This window comes from Oncorhynchus kisutch, linkage group LG17 (genome assembly GCF_002021735.2).
Source record: "Oncorhynchus kisutch isolate 150728-3 linkage group LG17, Okis_V2, whole genome shotgun sequence".
Taxonomy (NCBI): Eukaryota; Metazoa; Chordata; class Actinopteri; order Salmoniformes; family Salmonidae; genus Oncorhynchus; species Oncorhynchus kisutch.
Genome location: NC_034190.2, coordinates 16032311 through 16052324, shown reverse-complemented (window position 1 = coordinate 16052324; position 20014 = coordinate 16032311). Strand labels below are relative to the sequence as shown.

Genomic DNA, 20014 nt, shown 5'->3' with positions numbered 1-20014 from the left:
GGATCCCCATCCTCTGTTTTTCTTGATCAATGGCCGATCAGATAAGAGTTAGAGAAACTGCCTCCATGACGGCTCTCAGCGGCTCAGAGCTCCTTTTTATTCAACTGACAGCATTGTTCAAGCCAAAGACAACAAACCCTCCAACTCCAGTTTTTATTATGTGGCTTTAGCATTGCACAACGCTGGAGTACACACACACACGCACGCACGCACGCACGCACGCACGCACGCACGCACGCACGCACGCACGCACGCACGCACGCACGCGCACGCACGCACGCACGCACGCACGCACGCACGCACGCACGCACACGCACGCACGCACGCACGCACGCACGCACGCACGCACGCACGCACGCACGCACGCACGCACACACACACACACACACACACACACACACACACACACACACGCACACACACACGCACACACACACACACACACACACACACACACACACACACACACACACACACACACACACACGCACACACACACGCACACACACACACACACACACACACGCCAAAAATTCCACCGGTAGCTAACAGACTCAGATGGTGATAATTTCCGATAGGAAAGTATAGCATGTCATTGACATTTAAAAACCAGCTGGAGAAAAACACATCAAATGTCTCTTTACAAGAGGAAAGTGTGTTCCAAACACATGCCTTTCCTCATTCTAGTCATAAGGGTTGTATGCCTAGAATAGACAGCCCAGACAAACAGTAGAAAACAAATACCTGGTCACTCAGACTAAACTATGATGGAAGTATTTGGTCGGGTTGGGGTGTTGGGGGTCAAATGTGGGGGAGGGGAGATTAAGAGAATACTGTCTGGGAGGAAATGTGAGCTCTTCATAGAAGTTGCCCTTAGGCACAGATCTAGGATCAGCTTATCCTCCCCAAAACCTAACCTAATCTATTAACCTCCAAACATCAACATTGACCTTAGATCCGTGTCTAGGGACTAGTTCATTCTACTCCCAGAGGGAGACAGAGGGGTGGGGGTGGGGTGACAGAGGCGTGACGAGAGGGGTGGGGAGGTGATCCAGGTGTGTAGTGTCTGCCTGCATTTTTGTGGTCTCCGTAGTAACTAAGGGGCTTGTCTGGGAAATAGAGGACTGGAGCCAAGGTGTGTCTCCGACAGAAGGAGCGACAGACAGAACGGGAGGGAGACTCTCTTTGGCACACTGGGGAACATAACACACCTGTGGTAGCATGTGGTCTGGGACTGTATACATGAAGATGCTTTCATCATTTGATAACTTGGAAAATGCAAACAAGTACACTGAGGTTTGCTATTGTTGGTAGACTTAGGCCGGAATTCAATGCAAGGTGAATTATAGCACAGTGCACTGTAACAGACTGTAAAGGTAATTTACACGTCAGCTGCAATGTCACCTGTATAGTTGTACCTTGTATTGAATCCCTGCCTTAGATATGAATTATGGAACATTTGATAAGATATATTGAATGCATTTAGCCTACAATAACATTTGAGGAAGGTGAAGACTGAACACAAGACATCCACAGTAATACCACCCTTTTCTTCCCATACTGCCTCCCACATACTGACTGCCAAATGAAATGTAATCACAGAGCAACGGATAGAAGACAACACAAAGCTATAACAGACGGCAGATGATTGACAGCCTTACCCTGTGATCCTGACGGAGTGTGTGTTGTGTTTGCGGTAGTGTGGCGGTTTGGTGAAGCTGACATCTGTGTGTTTATAGATCCCACTCTTATAGACGAAGAAGTCCTCATGGACCTCCAGGATGGCTGCAGGATACACAGGAAGAAAAACACAAGCTAGATGAACTGGAAACACAGAAACACACTTTATACAGGCAGACAAATCTATAGCTTCTCAGATGGTTACAAAAGGACCAACCAAAGGCCCTTAGTTCATTCTTCAATATTGTTTGAAAACATAGCTATAATCAACTTGACTATTAACCCACATTAGGTAAAGAAAGCATCACTGTAGTTCAGAGGTAACCAAGGCCTGGTTTCCCAAAACCATCTAAGATAATCGTTCAAAGCTTTTCCCCAAAACCATCGTTACTAAAGTTGTGCTTTAAATGCTTGTTATTTATGGACTGCCTCAGACCACTCATCAAACAGCTAATTACTTCGTTAGATGTGGTTTTTCTCTACGCCACATTATACACAGAAGATCTCTGCTAAACATAGAATCAAGATGTTTATCTGTCTCTCTGTGACCGCCAATAACTTTACAATGAAGTTGACTACAAATTAGAGCTGGGACGATGAATCGAAAATGATTGACACCGACCATGCCGATCACTTATCGCAGGCATTTTGCTGATATCGTTTATTACGATAAGTAGCCTATTCTAGAGAAATGTGAAGTTTGAAATGAAAGAAGTTTGCTAATATTGGTGATTGGCTACAACCATCAGTCTAGTAGTAGTAGTTGAAAGGATCATTTAAAGAACAGTTGTGCACATTAATGTTATGAACTTATCCTTATATTTATGATTATTGCATTGTTTTAGGCAATTTATTGCAACAAGCATTTTTTTCCCATATGGCACAGCTCTACTTCAAATATAAAGTTGCCAATTACAGCCTTATTGTAGCAGCTCTCGGTGGTGGTAGGAAGAGTAGACCAAAGCACAGTGTGGAAAGTGTTCATGATTATTTTATTAAAGAAACACTCAAACAAAATAACAAAAGCGAAAACGGAAGCGTACAGGCTAAGACACTAACAGGCTATCCCACAACCTAATGGTGGGAAAAGGGCTGCCTAAGTATGATCCCCAATCAGAGACAACGATAGACTCTGATTAGGAACCACATTCGCCCAAAAACAAAGACACAGAAAACATAGAATTTCCCACCCGAGTCACACCCAGACCTAACCAAACATAGAGAATAATAAGGATCTCTAAGGTCAGGGCGTGACACTTATTCTAAAATGGATTGAAAATATATATATACAGTACCAGTCAAAAGTTTGGGAACACCTATTCATTCAATTCTACATTGTAGAATAATAGTGAAGACATCAAAACTATGAAATAACACATATGGAATCATGTAGTAACCAGAAAAGTGTTAAATAAATCAAAATATATTTGATATTTGAGATTCTTCAACGTAGCCAGCCTTTGCCTTAATGACAGCTTTGCACACTCTTGGCATTCTCTCAACCAACTTCATAAGGTAGTCTCCTGGAATGCATTTCAATTAACAGGTGTGCCTTGTTAAAAGTAAATGTGTGGAATTTCTTTCCTTCTAAATGTGTTTGAGCCAATCAGTTGTGTTGTGACAAAGTAGGGGTTGTACACAGAAGATAGCCCTATTTGGTAAAATACCAAGCCAATAGTATGGCAAGAACAGCTGAAAATAAGCAAAGAGAAATGAAACTCCTTCATTACTTTAAGACATGAAGGTCAGTAAATCTGGAATATTTCATGAACTTCGTGCATTATCATAGGGTAAGCATTGGAATAAGCCACCGCAATATTTGAAGCCGTAGGTGATAATATCTCTCTAGGACAGTAGCTCTCCAAACCTGTTCCTGGAGAGCTACTGTCCTGTCAGTTTTCACCCCAACCCTATTCTATCACACTGTTTGATACGCTGAATCAGGTTAGTTGCGACTGGGGTTGGAGTGATAACCTACAGGAGGGTAGATCTCCAGGAACAGGGTTGGAGAACCCTGCTCTAGGAGCTGATCTGTCATCGGTATTGCGGAATAATTCTAATGTTAAGTTAAGATTTGAAAGGAGAAAGCTGATCTGAGAGCAGCGCTGCCTTTCTTTAGCTCTTATCAGCATTGACACATGCCTTCCCGAATGCACTGTATATCATTAAATATGTTGAAATAAATGTAATGTTCAATTGAGTTCTCTTTTGTAAATTGTAGGCTACTGTCTGTAATTTTGCTTAAATTCAACAACGCACTTAGGGAACTTTCTCTCTGCGTGGTGTCTTGGGAAACGTGTGATATAAATCTCCAGACGTTGAAGGGACGATGTGTCGTAAGCCGGCGTTCCATCGCGATCGGGAAACCAGGCCTTAAACATCAGGAAAAATCTTTCTATGCTGAATGTTCAGCCATATTGTAGCGAATGGTGGGGCAAGGACGCGAACCTGGGGAAATAATATCCTTACTTCTTCTGAGGACAATTTGCAATTTCCCCCTGAGTAGAACACACCCAAACATCAGAGTACAATTGTAGTGTCGGGACTCTCTGATCTGGTGCACTGGAAACCCATTAGAGCTGAACTCCCTGTGACTTTCTCACTAGAAACCCCACTGGGAAAAACAATCTGGAACTCTCGCTGAGTAATTCCCACATTTGGAGGACTACCTGTTCTTACTAGGTTACCGTTCTCTTGTTCTCTTACTGCCAATACAACAAACACACACTCCTCTATGGCAAAGGCAACAACAGAAATTGAAGGAAAAAAGAAAGGACAAGTTGTCAGCAGGCCAATGTTTCAGTCCTGCTGTTTGCAACAATACATCAAGGCTGGAACAGGCTCAGGCTACCTCTGTACAACCACACGTACACACATACACGTGCACGCAAACACATTCACTCGCACACACATAAAGATATACAGTGTACTAACACTCACACAGTCTACATTCCACTGTCTATTTGTCATTCTCTATGTCTCTCTTCCTTTCAGTCTCACTTTCTATGCATTTCACTCTCTCCATCCAAACTTTGGAGGAATTTTTTATTGTTTCGGACAACCGTGTATTATGAATAGCATCAGGAACACCAGTTGTATCCCCTGGCTAGGTGACCCAGATCAAATTGAGTCTGAGGTCACAGACATCAGTCAACATCACAGTTCTTTCAAAGGTCAAATTCCCTACCTGAGGCCTCACCTTGTTACACTTTACACTTTTCACTGCTTGTGAGGCAGTGTGAAACATGTGTTAAGAACTTCTCTCTGTTCTACAAAGAGAAAGGGAGCTCAGAAATGTCTGTTTGTGAATACTAGCAGATGCTTGGTGATGTTAACTATTTTCAGTCAGGTGTTTTCCAGGTGACAATTTGTGTCCAAAGTAATTGTATCTTAGGACATTGTCTACAAATCATCAGTCCAACAATGTCCAACCATTGCATGATAGTTATATGAGAGTTATAGCCAAACATCTGATACACATCCTCTCATACCCAATGTTTCTCCTTAAGCAGAAGCCAAGGCTGTCTTGCCCATTTGTATTCATTCAGAAAACCAAGAGATGGCTTTGAGCACTACAGCATACACATATGGTTCCAGTATCTCATAATTGTACAGTTGCCGATGGCAATTGCATGCACGCGCACACACAGTAAGTCATCATCACTAGACCATCCTACCTTGCACTGGGCCGTTATCCATAATCTCCTTCATGATCTCCTTCTCCTGTGAAGAAGTGAGAGATGGACAGAACTGTGATTAGATGAAAGGAAAGAGATGGACAGATCTGTAATTAGATGAAAGAGACAGTGGAGGGAATATCAACATAAATCTGTAGATAATACAGTACATCTCTCGGTGACTTGAGAGGTTATAGAGACAGATAAATATGCTGTAATGATTTCCAACATTAGGCATAATTTAGAATGATTGATGGTGAGAGGTAATAAACCGCAGGTAGGCTGTAGCTCAGTGAGTCTACTTTGATTAGGATATAGAACAAGTGGGTGCATGTGGGTTCTCTAAGTGCACATGTACTCTGGAAACAGTTAGGCTACCTCCTTAATGACACCCTATTCCCTACATAGTGCACTACTTTTGACGAGGGTCCACAGGGTAGTGTACTATGTAGGGAATAGGGTGCTATTTGGGACACCGAATTAATGTAACAGATACGGGCTTTCCAGTTGATCTACTGTAGCTCACTCCAGTAACATTCCCTGCTGCTACCCACTCTGTCTCTGATCAGTTGAGAAATCTGGCCTGTTCAAGTGTAAACCGGAAAATAGGCCCTACAGGTGAGTGATGTTGAGGGCTGATGTTGCCCAGAAGTGATCTAACTTTAGCCTACCATTTCATCACAAGGAATTCATTTATGAGCGAGCAAACGGAGACTTCCGTACTTTCTCGATGGTAGAGAAAACACATCAAGACAAATACGTGAGAGAGATTATGGGCTAATGTAGCGTGAGGAATTCAGCCATCTGTGTACGGAGCTCATGCAACGTACTTTACCATGTTTATGGAGGATTACAGTGTATGTTTTGCAAGCGGTGATAAACTGATGTCAGAGGTACACATCCCGTGGAGAGGTGTTGGATGGTGGTAATAGTGTGTGTGTGCGTGCGTGCGTGCGAGTGCGTGCGAGTGAGTGTGTGTACATACGTTAGATGAGAGCCTGTAGGGAGGTGTAGACTGGTAGATGTCATTGTGGTAGGTGTGTGTGCTGGGGCAGCGTGCAGTAGCCTGTCTCTTCCCTCTGCCCACAGAGCGACTCTGCATCATACAGCGGCCCACCTCTGCTGTCGTCTGCTGGGGAGCAGAGAACGGGTAGCACTCCTCTGTCACCACACTAAGAGAGAGAGAGAGATGGAGACGGATAGATGATGAGAGATAGAGACATAGCGTATTCAATAAATCATTAACTTAAACTGACCCTTCATTTTATCATAAGGAAATATTGTGCCTGGTGTCATAGTGAAATATGTCCCACCCTCTGCGTCTCAGGTACCACCAGGCTCCGTCGATACGTCCTCCAGCACAGCCCCCTTGGTTGCGCGTGTCACAGGAAATTAGGTTCTGGGGCGACAGCTGAGGGGTCATGTGACCCATCGACTGGATGGAGATTCGATCCGATGCCACCGCTGAGCAATGGAAAGTGAGATAGAAAGAAAGATTGTTTTATGACCAGTATTTTGCAATATTGCTACATTTTCTTTACCCACATTTACCACTATTTTACCAAAATTCCAGTAATTCACCAAAATACCAGCCTTTTGCCAGTATTTGTCAATATTTTGCCCGTCTTTACTTGCATTTTGCCAGTATTCTGCCAGAATTTAACTAGCATTTTGTGCCTCACCTGCAGTGGAGAAGGCCCAGGAGGCAGCGCAGTTGCCCTGGTCCAGAGGTTCATGGATCTTTCCAGGCCACTTCTCTGCTGCATTAAAATACTGAGGCAGACGGTCATTCTGAGTATCCATATTCATCTGAGCATGGGGATAGCGAGGAGGAGGAATTAGCTAATGTGCAGTCTCAATCCTGTTTAAATGTACTTGACCACCTTGATGTTTTATTTGGAAGTATACAAATACAATTTATTATTACTACCAAAAACCTACAGTAGGTGTTCCAGCGGCCAGACAGCAAGAGACTGACCCACCAACAGCAAGAGGAGGCTGACAAACCAAAAACAAGAGGAGGCTGACAAACCAACAACAAGAGGAGGTTGACAAACCAACAACAAGAGGTGACTGACAAACCAACAACAAGAGGTGACTGACAAACCAACAACAAGAGGTGACTGACAAACCAACAACAAGAGGAGGATGACTGACAAACCAACAACAAGAGGAGGATGACTGACAAACCAACAACAAGAGGTGACTGACAAACCAACAACAAGAGGTGACTGACAAACCAACAACAAGAGGTGACTGACAAACCAACAACAAGAGGAGGCTGACAAACCAACAACAAGAGGTGACTGACAAACCAACAACAAGAGGAGGCTGACTGACTGACAAACCAACAAAAGGAGGCTGACTGACAAACCAACAACAAGAGGTGACTGACAAACCAACAACAAGAGGTGACTGACAAACCAACAACAAGAGGTGACTGACAAACCAAAAACAAGAGGAGGCTGACTGACAAACCAACAACAAGAGGTGACTGACAAACCAACAACAAGAGGTGACTGACAAACCAAAAACCAGAGGAGGCTGACAAACCAACAAGAGGAGGTGACTGACAAACCAACAAGAGGAGGTGACTGACAAACCAAAAACAAGAGGAGGCTGACTGACAAACCAAAAACAAGAGGAGGCTGACTGACAAACCAACAACAAGAGGTGACTGACAAACCAACAACAAGAGGAGGCTGACAAACTAACAACAAGAGGAGGCTGACAAACCAAGAGGAGGCTGACAAAGCAACAACAAGAGGAGGCTGACAAACCAAGAGGAGGCTGACAAACCAACAACAAGAGGTGACTGATAAACCAACAACAAGAGGAGGCTGAGAAACCAACAACAAGAGGAGGCTGACAAACCAACAATAAGAGGAGGCTGACAAACCAACAACAAGAGGAGGCTGAGAAACCAACAACAAGAGGAGGCTGACAAACCAACAATAAGAGGAGGCTGACAAACCAACAACAAGAGGAGGCTGACAAATCAAAACCAGAGGAGGCTGACTGACAAACCAACAACAAGAGGAGGCTGACTGACAAACCAACAACAAGAGGTGACTGACAAACCAACAACAAGAGGAGGCTGACTGACAAACCAACAACAAGAGGTGACTGACAAACCAAAAACAAGAGGAGGCTGACTGACAAACCAACAACAAGAGGTGACTGACAAACCAAAAACAAGAGGTGGCTGACTGACAAACCAACAACAAGAGGAGGCTGACAAACCAACAACAAGAGGAGGCTGACAAACTAACAATAAGAGGAGGCTGACAACAACAAGAGGAGGCTGACAAACCAACAACAAGAGGTGACTGACAAACCAACAAGAGGTGACTGACAAACCAACAACAAGAGGGGGCTGACAAACCAACAACAAGAGGAGGCTGACTGACAAACCAACAACAAGAGGTGACTGACAAACCAACAACAAGAGGAGGCTGACTGAGAAACCAACAACAAGAGGTGACTGACAAACCAACAACAAGAGGTGACTGACAAACCAACAACAAGAGGTGACTGACAAACCAACAACAAGAAGTGACTGACAAACCAACAAGAGGGGGTGACTGACAAACCAACAACAAGAGGAGGCTGACTGACAAACCAACAACAAGAGGAGGCTGACTGACAAACCAACAACAAGAGGAGGCTGACAAACTAACAACAAGAGGAGGCTGACAAACCAAGAGGAGGCTGACAAAGCAACAACAAGAGGAGGCTGACAAACAAAGAGGAGGCTGACAAACCAACAAGAGGAGGCTGGCAAACCAACAATACGAGGAGGCTGACAAACCAAAAACAAGAGGTGGCTGTCAAACCAACAACAAGAGGCTGACAAACCAACAACAAGAGGAGGCTGACAAACTAACAACAAGAGGAGGCTGACAAACCAAGAGGAAGCTGACAAACCAACAACAAGAGGTGACTGACAAACCAAGAGGAGGCTGACAAACCAACAACAAGAGGAGGCTGACAAACTAACAATAAGAGGAGGCTGACAACAACAAGAGGAGGCTGACAAACCAACAACAAGAGGTGACTGACAAACCAACAAGAGGTGACTGACAAACCAACAACAAGAGGAGGCTGACAAACCAACAACAAGAGGAGGCTGACAAACTAACAACAAGAGGAGGCTGACAAACCAAGAGGAGGCTGACAAAGCAACAACAAGAGGAGGCTGACAAACCAAGAGGAGGCTGACAAACCAACAACAAGAGGTGACTGACAAACCAACAACGAGAGGTGACTGACGAACCAACAACAAGAGGAGGCTGACAAACCAACAACAAGAGGAGGCTGACAAACCAACAACAAGAGGTGACTGACAAACCAACAACAAGAGGAGGCTGACAAACCAACAACAAGAGGAGGCTGACAAACCAACAATTTTTTTAAATTTAATTTAATTTTACCTTTATTTTACTAGGCAAGTCAGTTAAGAACAAATTCTTACTTTCAATGACGGCCTAGGAACAGTGGGTTAACTGCCTGTTCAAGGGCAGAACGACAGATTTTGTACCTTGTCAGCTCGGGGATTTGAACTTGCAACCTTTCGGTTACTAGTCCAATGACTGACAAACCAACAAGAGGAGGTGACTGACAAACCAACAACAAGAGGAGGCTGACAAACCAACAAGAGGAGGCAGACAAACCAACAGACAAGAGGAGACTGACAAACCAACAACAAGAGGAGGCTGACAAACCAAGAGGAGGCTGACAAACCAACAAAAGAGGAGGCTGACAAACCAACAAGAGGAGGCTGGCAAACCAACAATACGAGGAGGCTGACAAACCAAAAACAAGAGGTGGCTGTCAAACCAACAACAAGAGGCTGACAAACCAACAACAAGAGACAAGAGGAGGCTGACAAACTAACAACAAGAGGAGGCTGACAAACTAACAACAAGAGGAGGCTGACAAACCAACAACAAGAGGAGGCTGACAAACTAACAACAAGAGGAGGCTGACAAACCAAGAGGAGGCTGACAAAGCAACAACAAGAGGAGGCAGACAAACCAAGAGGAGGCTGACAAACCAACAACAAGAGGAGGCTGACAAACTAACAATAAGAGGAGGCTGACAACAACAAGAGGAGGCTGACAAACCAACAACAAGAGGTGACTGACAAACCAACAAGAGGTGACTGACAAACCAACAACAAGAGGAGGCTGACAAACCAACAACAAGAGGAGGCTGACAAACTAACAACAAGAGGAGGCTGACAAACCAAGAGGAGGCTGACAAAGCAACAACAAGAGGAGGCTGACAAACCAAGAGGAGGCTGACAAACCAACAACAAGAGGTGACTGACAAACCAACAACGAGAGGTGACTGACGAACCAACAACAAGAGGAGGCTGACAAACCAACAACAAGAGGAGGCTGACAAACCAACAACAAGAGGTGACTGACAAACCAACAACAAGAGGAGGCTGACAAACCAACAACAAGAGGAGGCTGACAAACCAACAATTTTTTTAAATTTTATTTTATTTTACATTTATTTTACTAGGCAAGTCAGTTAAGAACAAATTCTTACTTTCAATGACGGCCTAGGAACAGTGGGTTAACTGCCTGTTCAAGGGCAGAACGACAGATTTTGTACCTTGTCAGCTCGGGGATTTGAACTTGCAACCTTTCGGTTACTAGTCCAATGACTGACAAACCAACAAGAGGAGGTGACTGACAAACCAACAACAAGAGGAGGCTGACAAACCAACAAGAGGAGGCAGACAAACCAACAGACAAGAGGAGGCTGACAAACCAACAACAAGAGGAGGCTGACAAACCAAGAGGAGGCTGACAAACCAACAAAAGAGGAGGCTGACAAACCAACAAGAGGAGGAAGACAAAACAACAACAAGAGGAGGCTGACAAACCAACAACAAGAGGAGGCTGACTGACAAACCAACAACAAGAGGAGGCTGACTGACAAACCAACAACAAGAGGAGGCTGACTGACAAACCAACAACAAGAGGTGACTGACAAACCAACAACAAGAGGAGGCTGACAAATCAACAACAAGAGGAGGCTGACAAACCAACAACAAGAGGCTGACAAACCAACAACAAGAGGTGACTGACAAACCAACAACAAAAGGAGGCTGACAAACCAACAACAAGAGGAGGCTGGCAAACCAACAACAAGAGGAGGCTGACAAACCAACAACAAGAGGAGGCTAACAATCCAACAACAAGAGGAGGCTGACAAACCAACAACAACAACAATAACTTCCTAATGATGCTTTTGTGTGGAGCGTGCTCAGCACATGGTGATTAATTATCCACAATCGGACTTTCATGAATGTAAATACAGTAAGATGACTGTGTAACACATGCAAATCATTGGCAAAAAGGCTGTTAAGTTATTCCGGTAGAGATGACTGATTCACAGACGATTAGGACCATTTGGCCTAATATCAGATTCTGATGTTGTTCCCAACATAGTTCACTACTTTTCCCAGAGCCCTATTGAACCCTATGGAGCCCTATGGAGCCCTACCGAGCCCTATGGAGCCATTTGGAGCCCCATGAGCCCTATGAAGCCCTATGTGCCCTATGGAGCCTTACGGAGCCCTATGGAGCCCTATAGGCCCTGGTAAAAATTTGAGCACTATATTGGGATGGAGACAGGCCAGGTATGGAGGTGGGAGGCATACTTAACCCTGCAGGTAAAGTTGAAGTCGGAAGTTTACATACACCTTAGCCAAATACATTTCAACTCAGTTTCACAATTCCTGACATCTAAAATGAGTAAAAATATCCCTGTCTTAGGTCAGTTAGGATCACCACTTATTTTAAGAATTGAAATATCAGAATAATAGTAGAGAGAATGATTTATTTCAGCTTTTATTTCTTTCATCACATTCCAAGTGGGTCAGAAGTTTACATACACTCAATGAGTATTTGTTAGCATTGCCTTTAAATGGTTTAACTTGGGTCAAACGTGTCGGATAGCCTTCCACAAGCTTCCCACAATAAGTTGAGTGAATATTGGCCCATTCCTCCTGACAGAGCTGGTGTAACTAAGGCAGGTTTGTTGGCCTCCTTGTTCGCACATGCTGTTTCAGTTCTTCCCACACATTTTCTATAGGATTGAGGTCAGGGCTTTGTGATGCCAACTCCAATACATTGACTTTGTTGACCTTAAGCCATTTTGACACAACTTTGCTTGCAAGATTGCTTGTGGTCATTGTCCATTTGGAAGACCCATTTGCGACCAAGCTTTAACTTCCTGACTGATGTCTTGAGATGTTTGCTTCAATATATCCACATAATTTTCCTCCCTCATGATGCCACCTATTTTGTGAAGTGCACCAGTCCCTCCTGCAGCAAAGCACCCCCACAACATGATGCTGCCACCCCTGTGCTTCACGGTTTGAATGGTGTTCTTCGGGTTGCAAGCCTCTCCCTTTTTCCACCAAACATAACGATGGTCATTATGGCCAAACAGTTATATTTTTATTTCATCAGACCAGAGGACATTTCTCTAAAAAGTACAATCTTTGTCCCAATGTGCAGTTGCAAACCGTAGTCTGGCTTTTTTGTGGCGGTTTTGGAGCAGTGGCTTCTTCTTTGCTGAGCGACCTTTCAGTTTATGTCAACATAGGACTCGTTTGACTGTGTATATAGATACTTTTGTACCTGTTTCCTCCAGCATCCTCACAGAGTCCTTTGCTGTTGTTCTGGGATTTTCGCACCGAAGTATGTTAATTTCTAGTAGTCAGAATGCGTCTCCTTCTTGAGCGGTATGGCGGCTGCGTGGTTCCATGGTGTTTATACTTGCGTACTACTGTTTGTACAGATGAACGTGGTACCTTCAGTCATTTGGAAGTTGATCCCAAGGATGAACCAGACTTGTGAAGGTCTACAATTTTTTGTAGAGGTCTGATTTCTTTTGATTTTCCCATGATGTCAAGCAAAGAGGCACTGAGTTTTAAGGATGGCCTTTAAATACATCCACAGGTACGGCTCCAATAGACTCAAATGATGTCAATTAGTCAGAAACTTCTAAAGCCATGACATCATTTTCTGGAATTTTCCAAGCGGTTTAAAGGCACAGTCAAGTTAGTGTATGTAAACTTCTGACCCACTGGAATTGTAATACAGTGAATTATAAGTGAAATGATCTGTCTGTAAACAATTGTTGGAAAAATTACTTGTGGCATGCACAAGGTAGATGTCCTAACCGACTTGCCAAAACTATAGTTTGTTAACAAGAAATGTGTGGAGTGGTTGAAAAACGAGTTTAATGACTTCAACCTAAGTGTATGTAAACTTCCGACTTCAACTGTATGTAGCATTAGAGCATTATGCATTGAACTCTAGCTCTGTTTAGACATACCACACCTGCTGGTACGGCCTAACATTCCTCCTGTTAATATCTCAACTATTCTCCCTAGACAAACACCTGATACAAAATCTACAAATGTGTGTGTGTGTGTGCGCGCACACGCTGTAGGTCAGAGTCCAAACCATACCTCGGAGTCACGCATGACCCAGCTTGGAAGTGAGAGCACGGTACTGATGTGTTTAGAGATAAGAGGTATAAGAAATTGGAGACAATTCTGCCTGTACATGCGTGTGTGGCTGCAACCCCCCAGGCCTCAGTTAGGACTGGGCCTGTCCATTACCCAGTAGAAAGACTGTTAGACATGCGGGACTCAGCTGGGAGACAGACAGAACAGACCGAGAGATTTATGAATAAGCTCTCCTGCTTAAATCTGTCTCCAGGTACAGGTAGGGGCATGTTGGGAGGAGAGGGACAGGTGGATGGGGGAGTGGTGGGTTGGAGAGAATAGAGTTGGAGGGAGGAAGGGGTGGGGGAGTGGTGGGTTGGAGAGAATAGAGTTGGAGGGAGGAAGGGGTGGGGGAGTGGTGGGTTGGAGAGAATAGAGTTGGAGGGAGGAAGGGGTGGGGAGTGGTGGGTTGGAGAGAATAGAGTTGAAGGGAGGAGGGGGTGGGGGAATGGGGGGTTGGAGAGAATAGAGTTGGAGGGAGGAAGGGGTGGGGGAGTGGTGGGTTGGAGAGAATAGAGTTGGAGGGAGGAAGGGGTGGGGGAGTGGTGGGTTGGAGAGAGTGTACTTGAATGGAGGAAGGGGTGGGGGAGTGGGGGGTTGGAGAGAATAGAGTTGAAGGGAGGAGGGGTGGGGGAGTGGGTGGTTGGAGAGAGTGGATTGAAGGGAGGAGGGGGAGTTTGGTCTGGAGGATGTAGGGTGGGAGAGGTGGGGGATAGGGATTGGGAAGGGTAGCACAGAGAGCGGAGGGTCAGTCTGTTGTGTTGTCTAAAAGAAGATGACTCTACCCCATCCTCCACCTCTATCCTCTACCCCATCCTCCACCTCTATCCTCTACCCTATCCTCCACCTCTATCCTCTACCCCATTCTCTCCACCACTATCCTCTACCCTATCCTCCACCTCTATCCTCTACCCCATTCTCTCCACCTCTATCCTCTACCCCATCCTCTCCACCTCTATCCTCTACCCCATCCTCTATCCTCTACCCCAACCTCCACCTCTATCCTCTACCCCATCCTCTCCACCTCTGTCCTCTACCCCATCCACCTCTATCCTCTACCCCATCCTCTCCACCTCTATCCTCTACCCCATCCTCTCCACCTCTATCCTCCACCCCATCCTCTCCACCTCTATCCTCTACCCCATCCTCCACCTCTATCCTCTACCCTAACCTCCACCTCTATCCTCTACCCCATTCTCTCCACGTCTATCCTCTACCCCATCCTCCACCTCTATCCTCTACCCCATCCTCTCCACCTCTATCCTCCACCCCATCCTCTCCACCTCTATCCTCTACCCCATCCTCCACCTCTATCCTCTACCCCATCCTCCACCTCTATCCTCTACCCCATTCTCTCCACGTCTATCCTCTACCCCATCCTCCACCTCTATCCTCTACTCTATCCTCCACCTCTATCCTCTACCCCATCCTCTCCACCTCTGTCCTCTACCCCATCCTCCACCTCTATCCTCTACCCCATCCTCTCCACCTCTATCCTCTACCCCATCCTCTCCACCTCTATCCTCTACCCTAACCTCCACCTCTATCCTCTACCCCATTCTCTCCACGTCTATCCTCTACCCCCATCCTCCACCTCTATCCTCTACCCCATCCTCTCCACCTCTATCCTCCACCCCATCCTCTCCACCTCTATCCTCTACCCCATCCTCCACCTCTATCCTCTACCCCATCCTCCACCTCTATCCTCTACCCCATTCTCTCCACGTCTATCCTCTACCCCATCCTCCACCTCTATCCTCTACTCTATCCTCCACCTCTATCCTCTACCCCATCCTCTCCACCTCTATCCTCTACCCCATCCTCTCCACCTCTATCCTCTACCCCCATCCTCCACCTCTATCCTCTACCCCATCCTCCACCTCTATCCTCTACCCCTCCTCTCCACTTCTATCCTCTACCCCATCCTCCACCTCTATCCTCTACCCCATCCTCCACCTCTATCCTCTACCCCATCCTCCACCTCTATCCTCTACCCCATCCTCTCCACCTCTATCCTCTACCCCATCCTCTCCACCTCTATCCTCTACCCCATCCTCTCCACCTCTATCCTCTACCCCATCCTCTCCACCTCTATCCTCTACCCCATCCTCCACCTCTATCCTCTACCCCATCCCTCCACCTCTATCCCATCCTCTCCACCTCTATCCTCTACCCCATCCTCCACCTCTATCCTCTACCCCATCCTCCACCTCTATCCTCTACTCCATCCTCCACCTCTATCCTCTACTCTATCCTCCACTCTATCCTCTACCCCATCCTCTCCACCTCTGTCCTCTACCCCATCCTCCACCTCTATCCTCTACCCCATCCTCTCCACCTCTATCCTCTACCCCATCCTCTCCACCTCTATCCTCTACCCCATCCTCTCCACCTCTATCCTCTACCCCATCCTCCACCTCTATCCTCTACCCCATCCTCCACCTCTATCCTCTACCCTATCCTCCACCTCTATCCTCTACCCCATTCTCTCCACCACTATCCTCTACCCTATCCTCCACCTCTATCCTCTACCCCATTCTCTCCACCTCTATCCTCTACCCCATCCTCTCCACCTCTAATCCTCTACCCCATCCTCTATCCTCTACCCCAACCTCCACCTCTATCCTCTACCCCATCCTCTCCACCTCTGTCCTCTACCCCATCCACCTCTATCCTCTACCCCATCCTCTCCACCTCTATCCTCTACCCCATCCTCTCCACCTCTATCCTCCACCCCATCCTCTCCACCTCTATCCTCTACCCCATCCTCCACCTCTATCCTCTACCCTAACCTCCACCTCTATCCTCTACCCCATTCTCTCCACGTCTATCCTCTACCCCATCCTCCACCTCTATCCTCTACCCCATCCTCTCCACCTCTATCCTCCACCCCATCCTCTCCACCTCTATCCTCTACCCCATCCTCCACCTCTATCCTCTACCCCATCCTCCACCTCTATCCTCTACCCCATTCTCTCCACGTCTATCCTCTACCCCATCCTCCACCTCTATCCTCTACTCTATCCTCCACCTCTATCCTCTACCCCATCCTCTCCACCTCTGTCCTCTACCCCATCCTCCACCTCTATCCTCTACCCCATCCTCTCCACCTCTATCCTCTACCCCATCCTCTCCACCTCTATCCTCTACCCTAACCTCCACCTCTATCCTCTACCCCATTCTCCTCCACGTCTATCCTCTACCCCATCCTCCACCTCTATCCTCTACCCCATCCTCTCCACCTCTATCCTCCACCCCATCCTCTCCACCTCTATCCTCTACCCCATCCTCCACCTCTATCCTCTACCCCATCCTCCACCTCTATCCTCTACCCCATTCTCTCCACGTCTATCCTCTACCCCCATCCTCCACCTCTATCCTCTACTCTATCCTCCACCTCTATCCTCTACCCCATCCTCTCCACCTCTATCCTCTACCCCATCCTCTCCACCTCTATCCTCTACCCCATCCTCCACCTCTATCCTCTACCCCATCCTCCACCTCTATCCTCTACCCCATCCTCTCCACTTCTATCCTCTACCCCATCCTCCACCTCTATCCTCTACCCCATCCTCCACCTCTATCCTCTACCCCCATCCTCCACCTCTATCCTCTACCCCATCCTCTCCACCTCTATCCTCTACCCCATCCTCTCCACCTCTATCCTCTACCCCCATCCTCTCCACCTCTATCCTCTACCCCATCCTCTCCACCTCTATCCTCTACCCCATCCTCCACCTCTATCCTCTACCCCATCCTCCACCTCTATCCCATCCTCTCCACCTCTATCCTCTACCCCATCCTCCACCTCTATCCTCTACCCCATCCTCCACCTCTATCCTCTACCCCATCCTCCACCTCTATCCTCTACTCTATCCTCCACCTCTATCCTCTACCCCATCCTCTCCACCTCTGTCCTCTACCCCATCCTCCACCTCTATCCTCTACCCCATCCTCTCCACCTCTATCCTCTACCCCATCCTCTCCACCTCTATCCTCTACCCCATCCTCTCCACCTCTATCCTCTACCCCATCCTCCACCTCTATCCTCTACCCCCATCCTCCACCTCTATCCTCTACCCCATCCTCTCCACTTCTATCCTCTACCCCATCCTCCACCTCTATCCTCTACCCCCATCCTCCACCTCTATCCTCTACCCCATCCTCCACCTCTATCCTCTACCCCATCCTCTCCACCTCTATCCTCTACCCCATCCTCTCCACCTCTATCCTCTACCCCATCCTCTCCACCTCTATCCTCTACCCATCCTCTCCACCTCTATCCTCTACCCCATCCTCCACCTCTATCCTCTACCCCATCCTCCACCTCTATCCCATCCTCTCCACCTCTATCCTCTTACCCCATCCTCCACCTCTATCCTCTACCCCATCCTCCACCTCTATCCTCTACTCTATCCTCCACCTCTATCCTCTACCCCATCCTCTCCACCTCTGTCCTCTACCCCATCCTCCACCTCTATCCTCTACCCCATCCTCTCCACCTCTATCCCTCTACCCCATCCTCTCCACCTCTATCCTCTACCCCATCCTCTCCACCTCTATCCTCTACCCCATCCTCCACCTCTATCCTCTACCCCATCCTCCACCTCTATCCTCTACCCCATCCTCTCCACTTCTATCCTCTACCCCCATCCTCCACCTCTATCCTCTACCCCATCCTCCACCTCTATCCTCTACCCCATCCTCCACCTCTATCCTCTACCCCATCCTCTCCACCTCTATCCTCTACCCCATCCTCTCCACCTCTATCCTCTACCCCATCCTCTCCACCTCTATCCTCTACCCCATCCTCCACCTCTATCCTCTACCCCATCCTCCACCTCTATCCCATCCTCTCCACCTCTATCCTCTACCCCATCCTCCACCTCTATCCTCTACCCCATCCTCCACCTCTATCCTCTACCCCATCCTCCACCTCTATCCTCTACCCCATCCTCCACCTCTATCCTCTACCCCATCCTCTCCAACTCTATCCTCTACCCCAACCTCTCCACATCTATCCTCTACCCCAACCTCTCCACATCTATCCTCTACCCCATCCTCCACCTTTATCCTCCCAAGCCCCTCTGTGATGATTTGATTGGCTCTTACATAATCTGTCTGGTTAGAATGTAAACAGAGTTAAAGACAACACATAGCAGAGGGGAGGCTTCCAAGATCCAGACAGACAAAGAATTTTCAACAGATCAATACCAGACTCCGCCTGGTAGCCATAGCTGGTAATGATACAGGCCAGGAAAGTAGAATCTTTTAATAAAATGTTATATCATAGGTCCCTTTTGATGCATACACCTTTTTATTACACCAGCTGATCTTTGGAAGATTCTTCTCAGGTTTACATAGGTCATTTTCTGAGAGCGACGTGCTTTGATAAAGTGAAAAACAGACTGTACTGTCCCTCACTCTGAATGTGAGGCCGCGACACCATGTCTGCATCCCAATTGGCTATCTACTCGCTACGTACAGTAGTGTGCCCTATGGTCCCTTACATGGGTGGTCACTTTATAGGGATTAGGGTGCCATGGAATTGGAGATCCATTCCATGAATCACCCAGCCTCACCCAGCCTCAACCTGCCCCCTATCCCACCCTTGCCCTACCCAGCAGACAGGTCTTCTCACCTGCATCTCGTTCATGCTCATGATGGTCCTGGAGGGCCTCTGTGTCCCCAGGTGATACCTCAGGCCCTCGTCCAGAGACATGCCATAGAACTGGCTGTAGTTTGCTGCCCGCCAGCTAGGGAGAGAGAGGAAAGTCAGGACAGTGAGTGTAAAATATGTGTGTATGTGTGTTTGCGTGTGTTTTTAAAACTTCTTCAGGATTGGTGGATCCCCTGCGGGACGGTTGAGCTAACGTAGGCTAATGAGATTAGCATGAGGTTGTAAGTAACAATAACATATCCCAGGACATAGATATATCTAATATTGGCAGAAAGCTTAAATTATTGTTAATCTAACTGCACTGTCCAATTTACAGTAGCTATTACTGTCACGATCGCCATAAGAAGCAGACCAAAGCGCAGCGTGATATGAATATATGTTCTATATTTAATGAAGAAAGAACACTAAAACAAACTTACAAAACAACAAAGATGGTAA

At 46.8% G+C, this 20014-nt stretch overlaps 1 protein-coding gene across 2 annotated transcripts in view; it reads right to left on the bottom strand.

Annotated features, from left to right (window-relative positions):
- tinagl1 (tubulointerstitial nephritis antigen-like 1) overlaps positions 1 to 20014 on the bottom strand; it is a 64050-nt gene that overhangs the window by 8773 nt on the left and 35263 nt on the right. For both annotated transcript variants that reach the window (XM_031795203.1, XM_031795204.1), the window contains exons 5-10: positions 19538 to 19652; positions 7040 to 7166; positions 6671 to 6821; positions 6343 to 6529; positions 5358 to 5403; positions 1662 to 1785 (exon numbers count right to left, since the gene is read on the bottom strand). In XM_031795203.1, coding sequence (XP_031651063.1) covers positions 1662 to 1785; positions 5358 to 5403; positions 6343 to 6529; positions 6671 to 6821; positions 7040 to 7166; positions 19538 to 19652 — 750 coding nt within the window. The remainder of the gene's footprint in view (positions 1 to 1661; positions 1786 to 5357; positions 5404 to 6342; positions 6530 to 6670; positions 6822 to 7039; positions 7167 to 19537; positions 19653 to 20014) is intronic.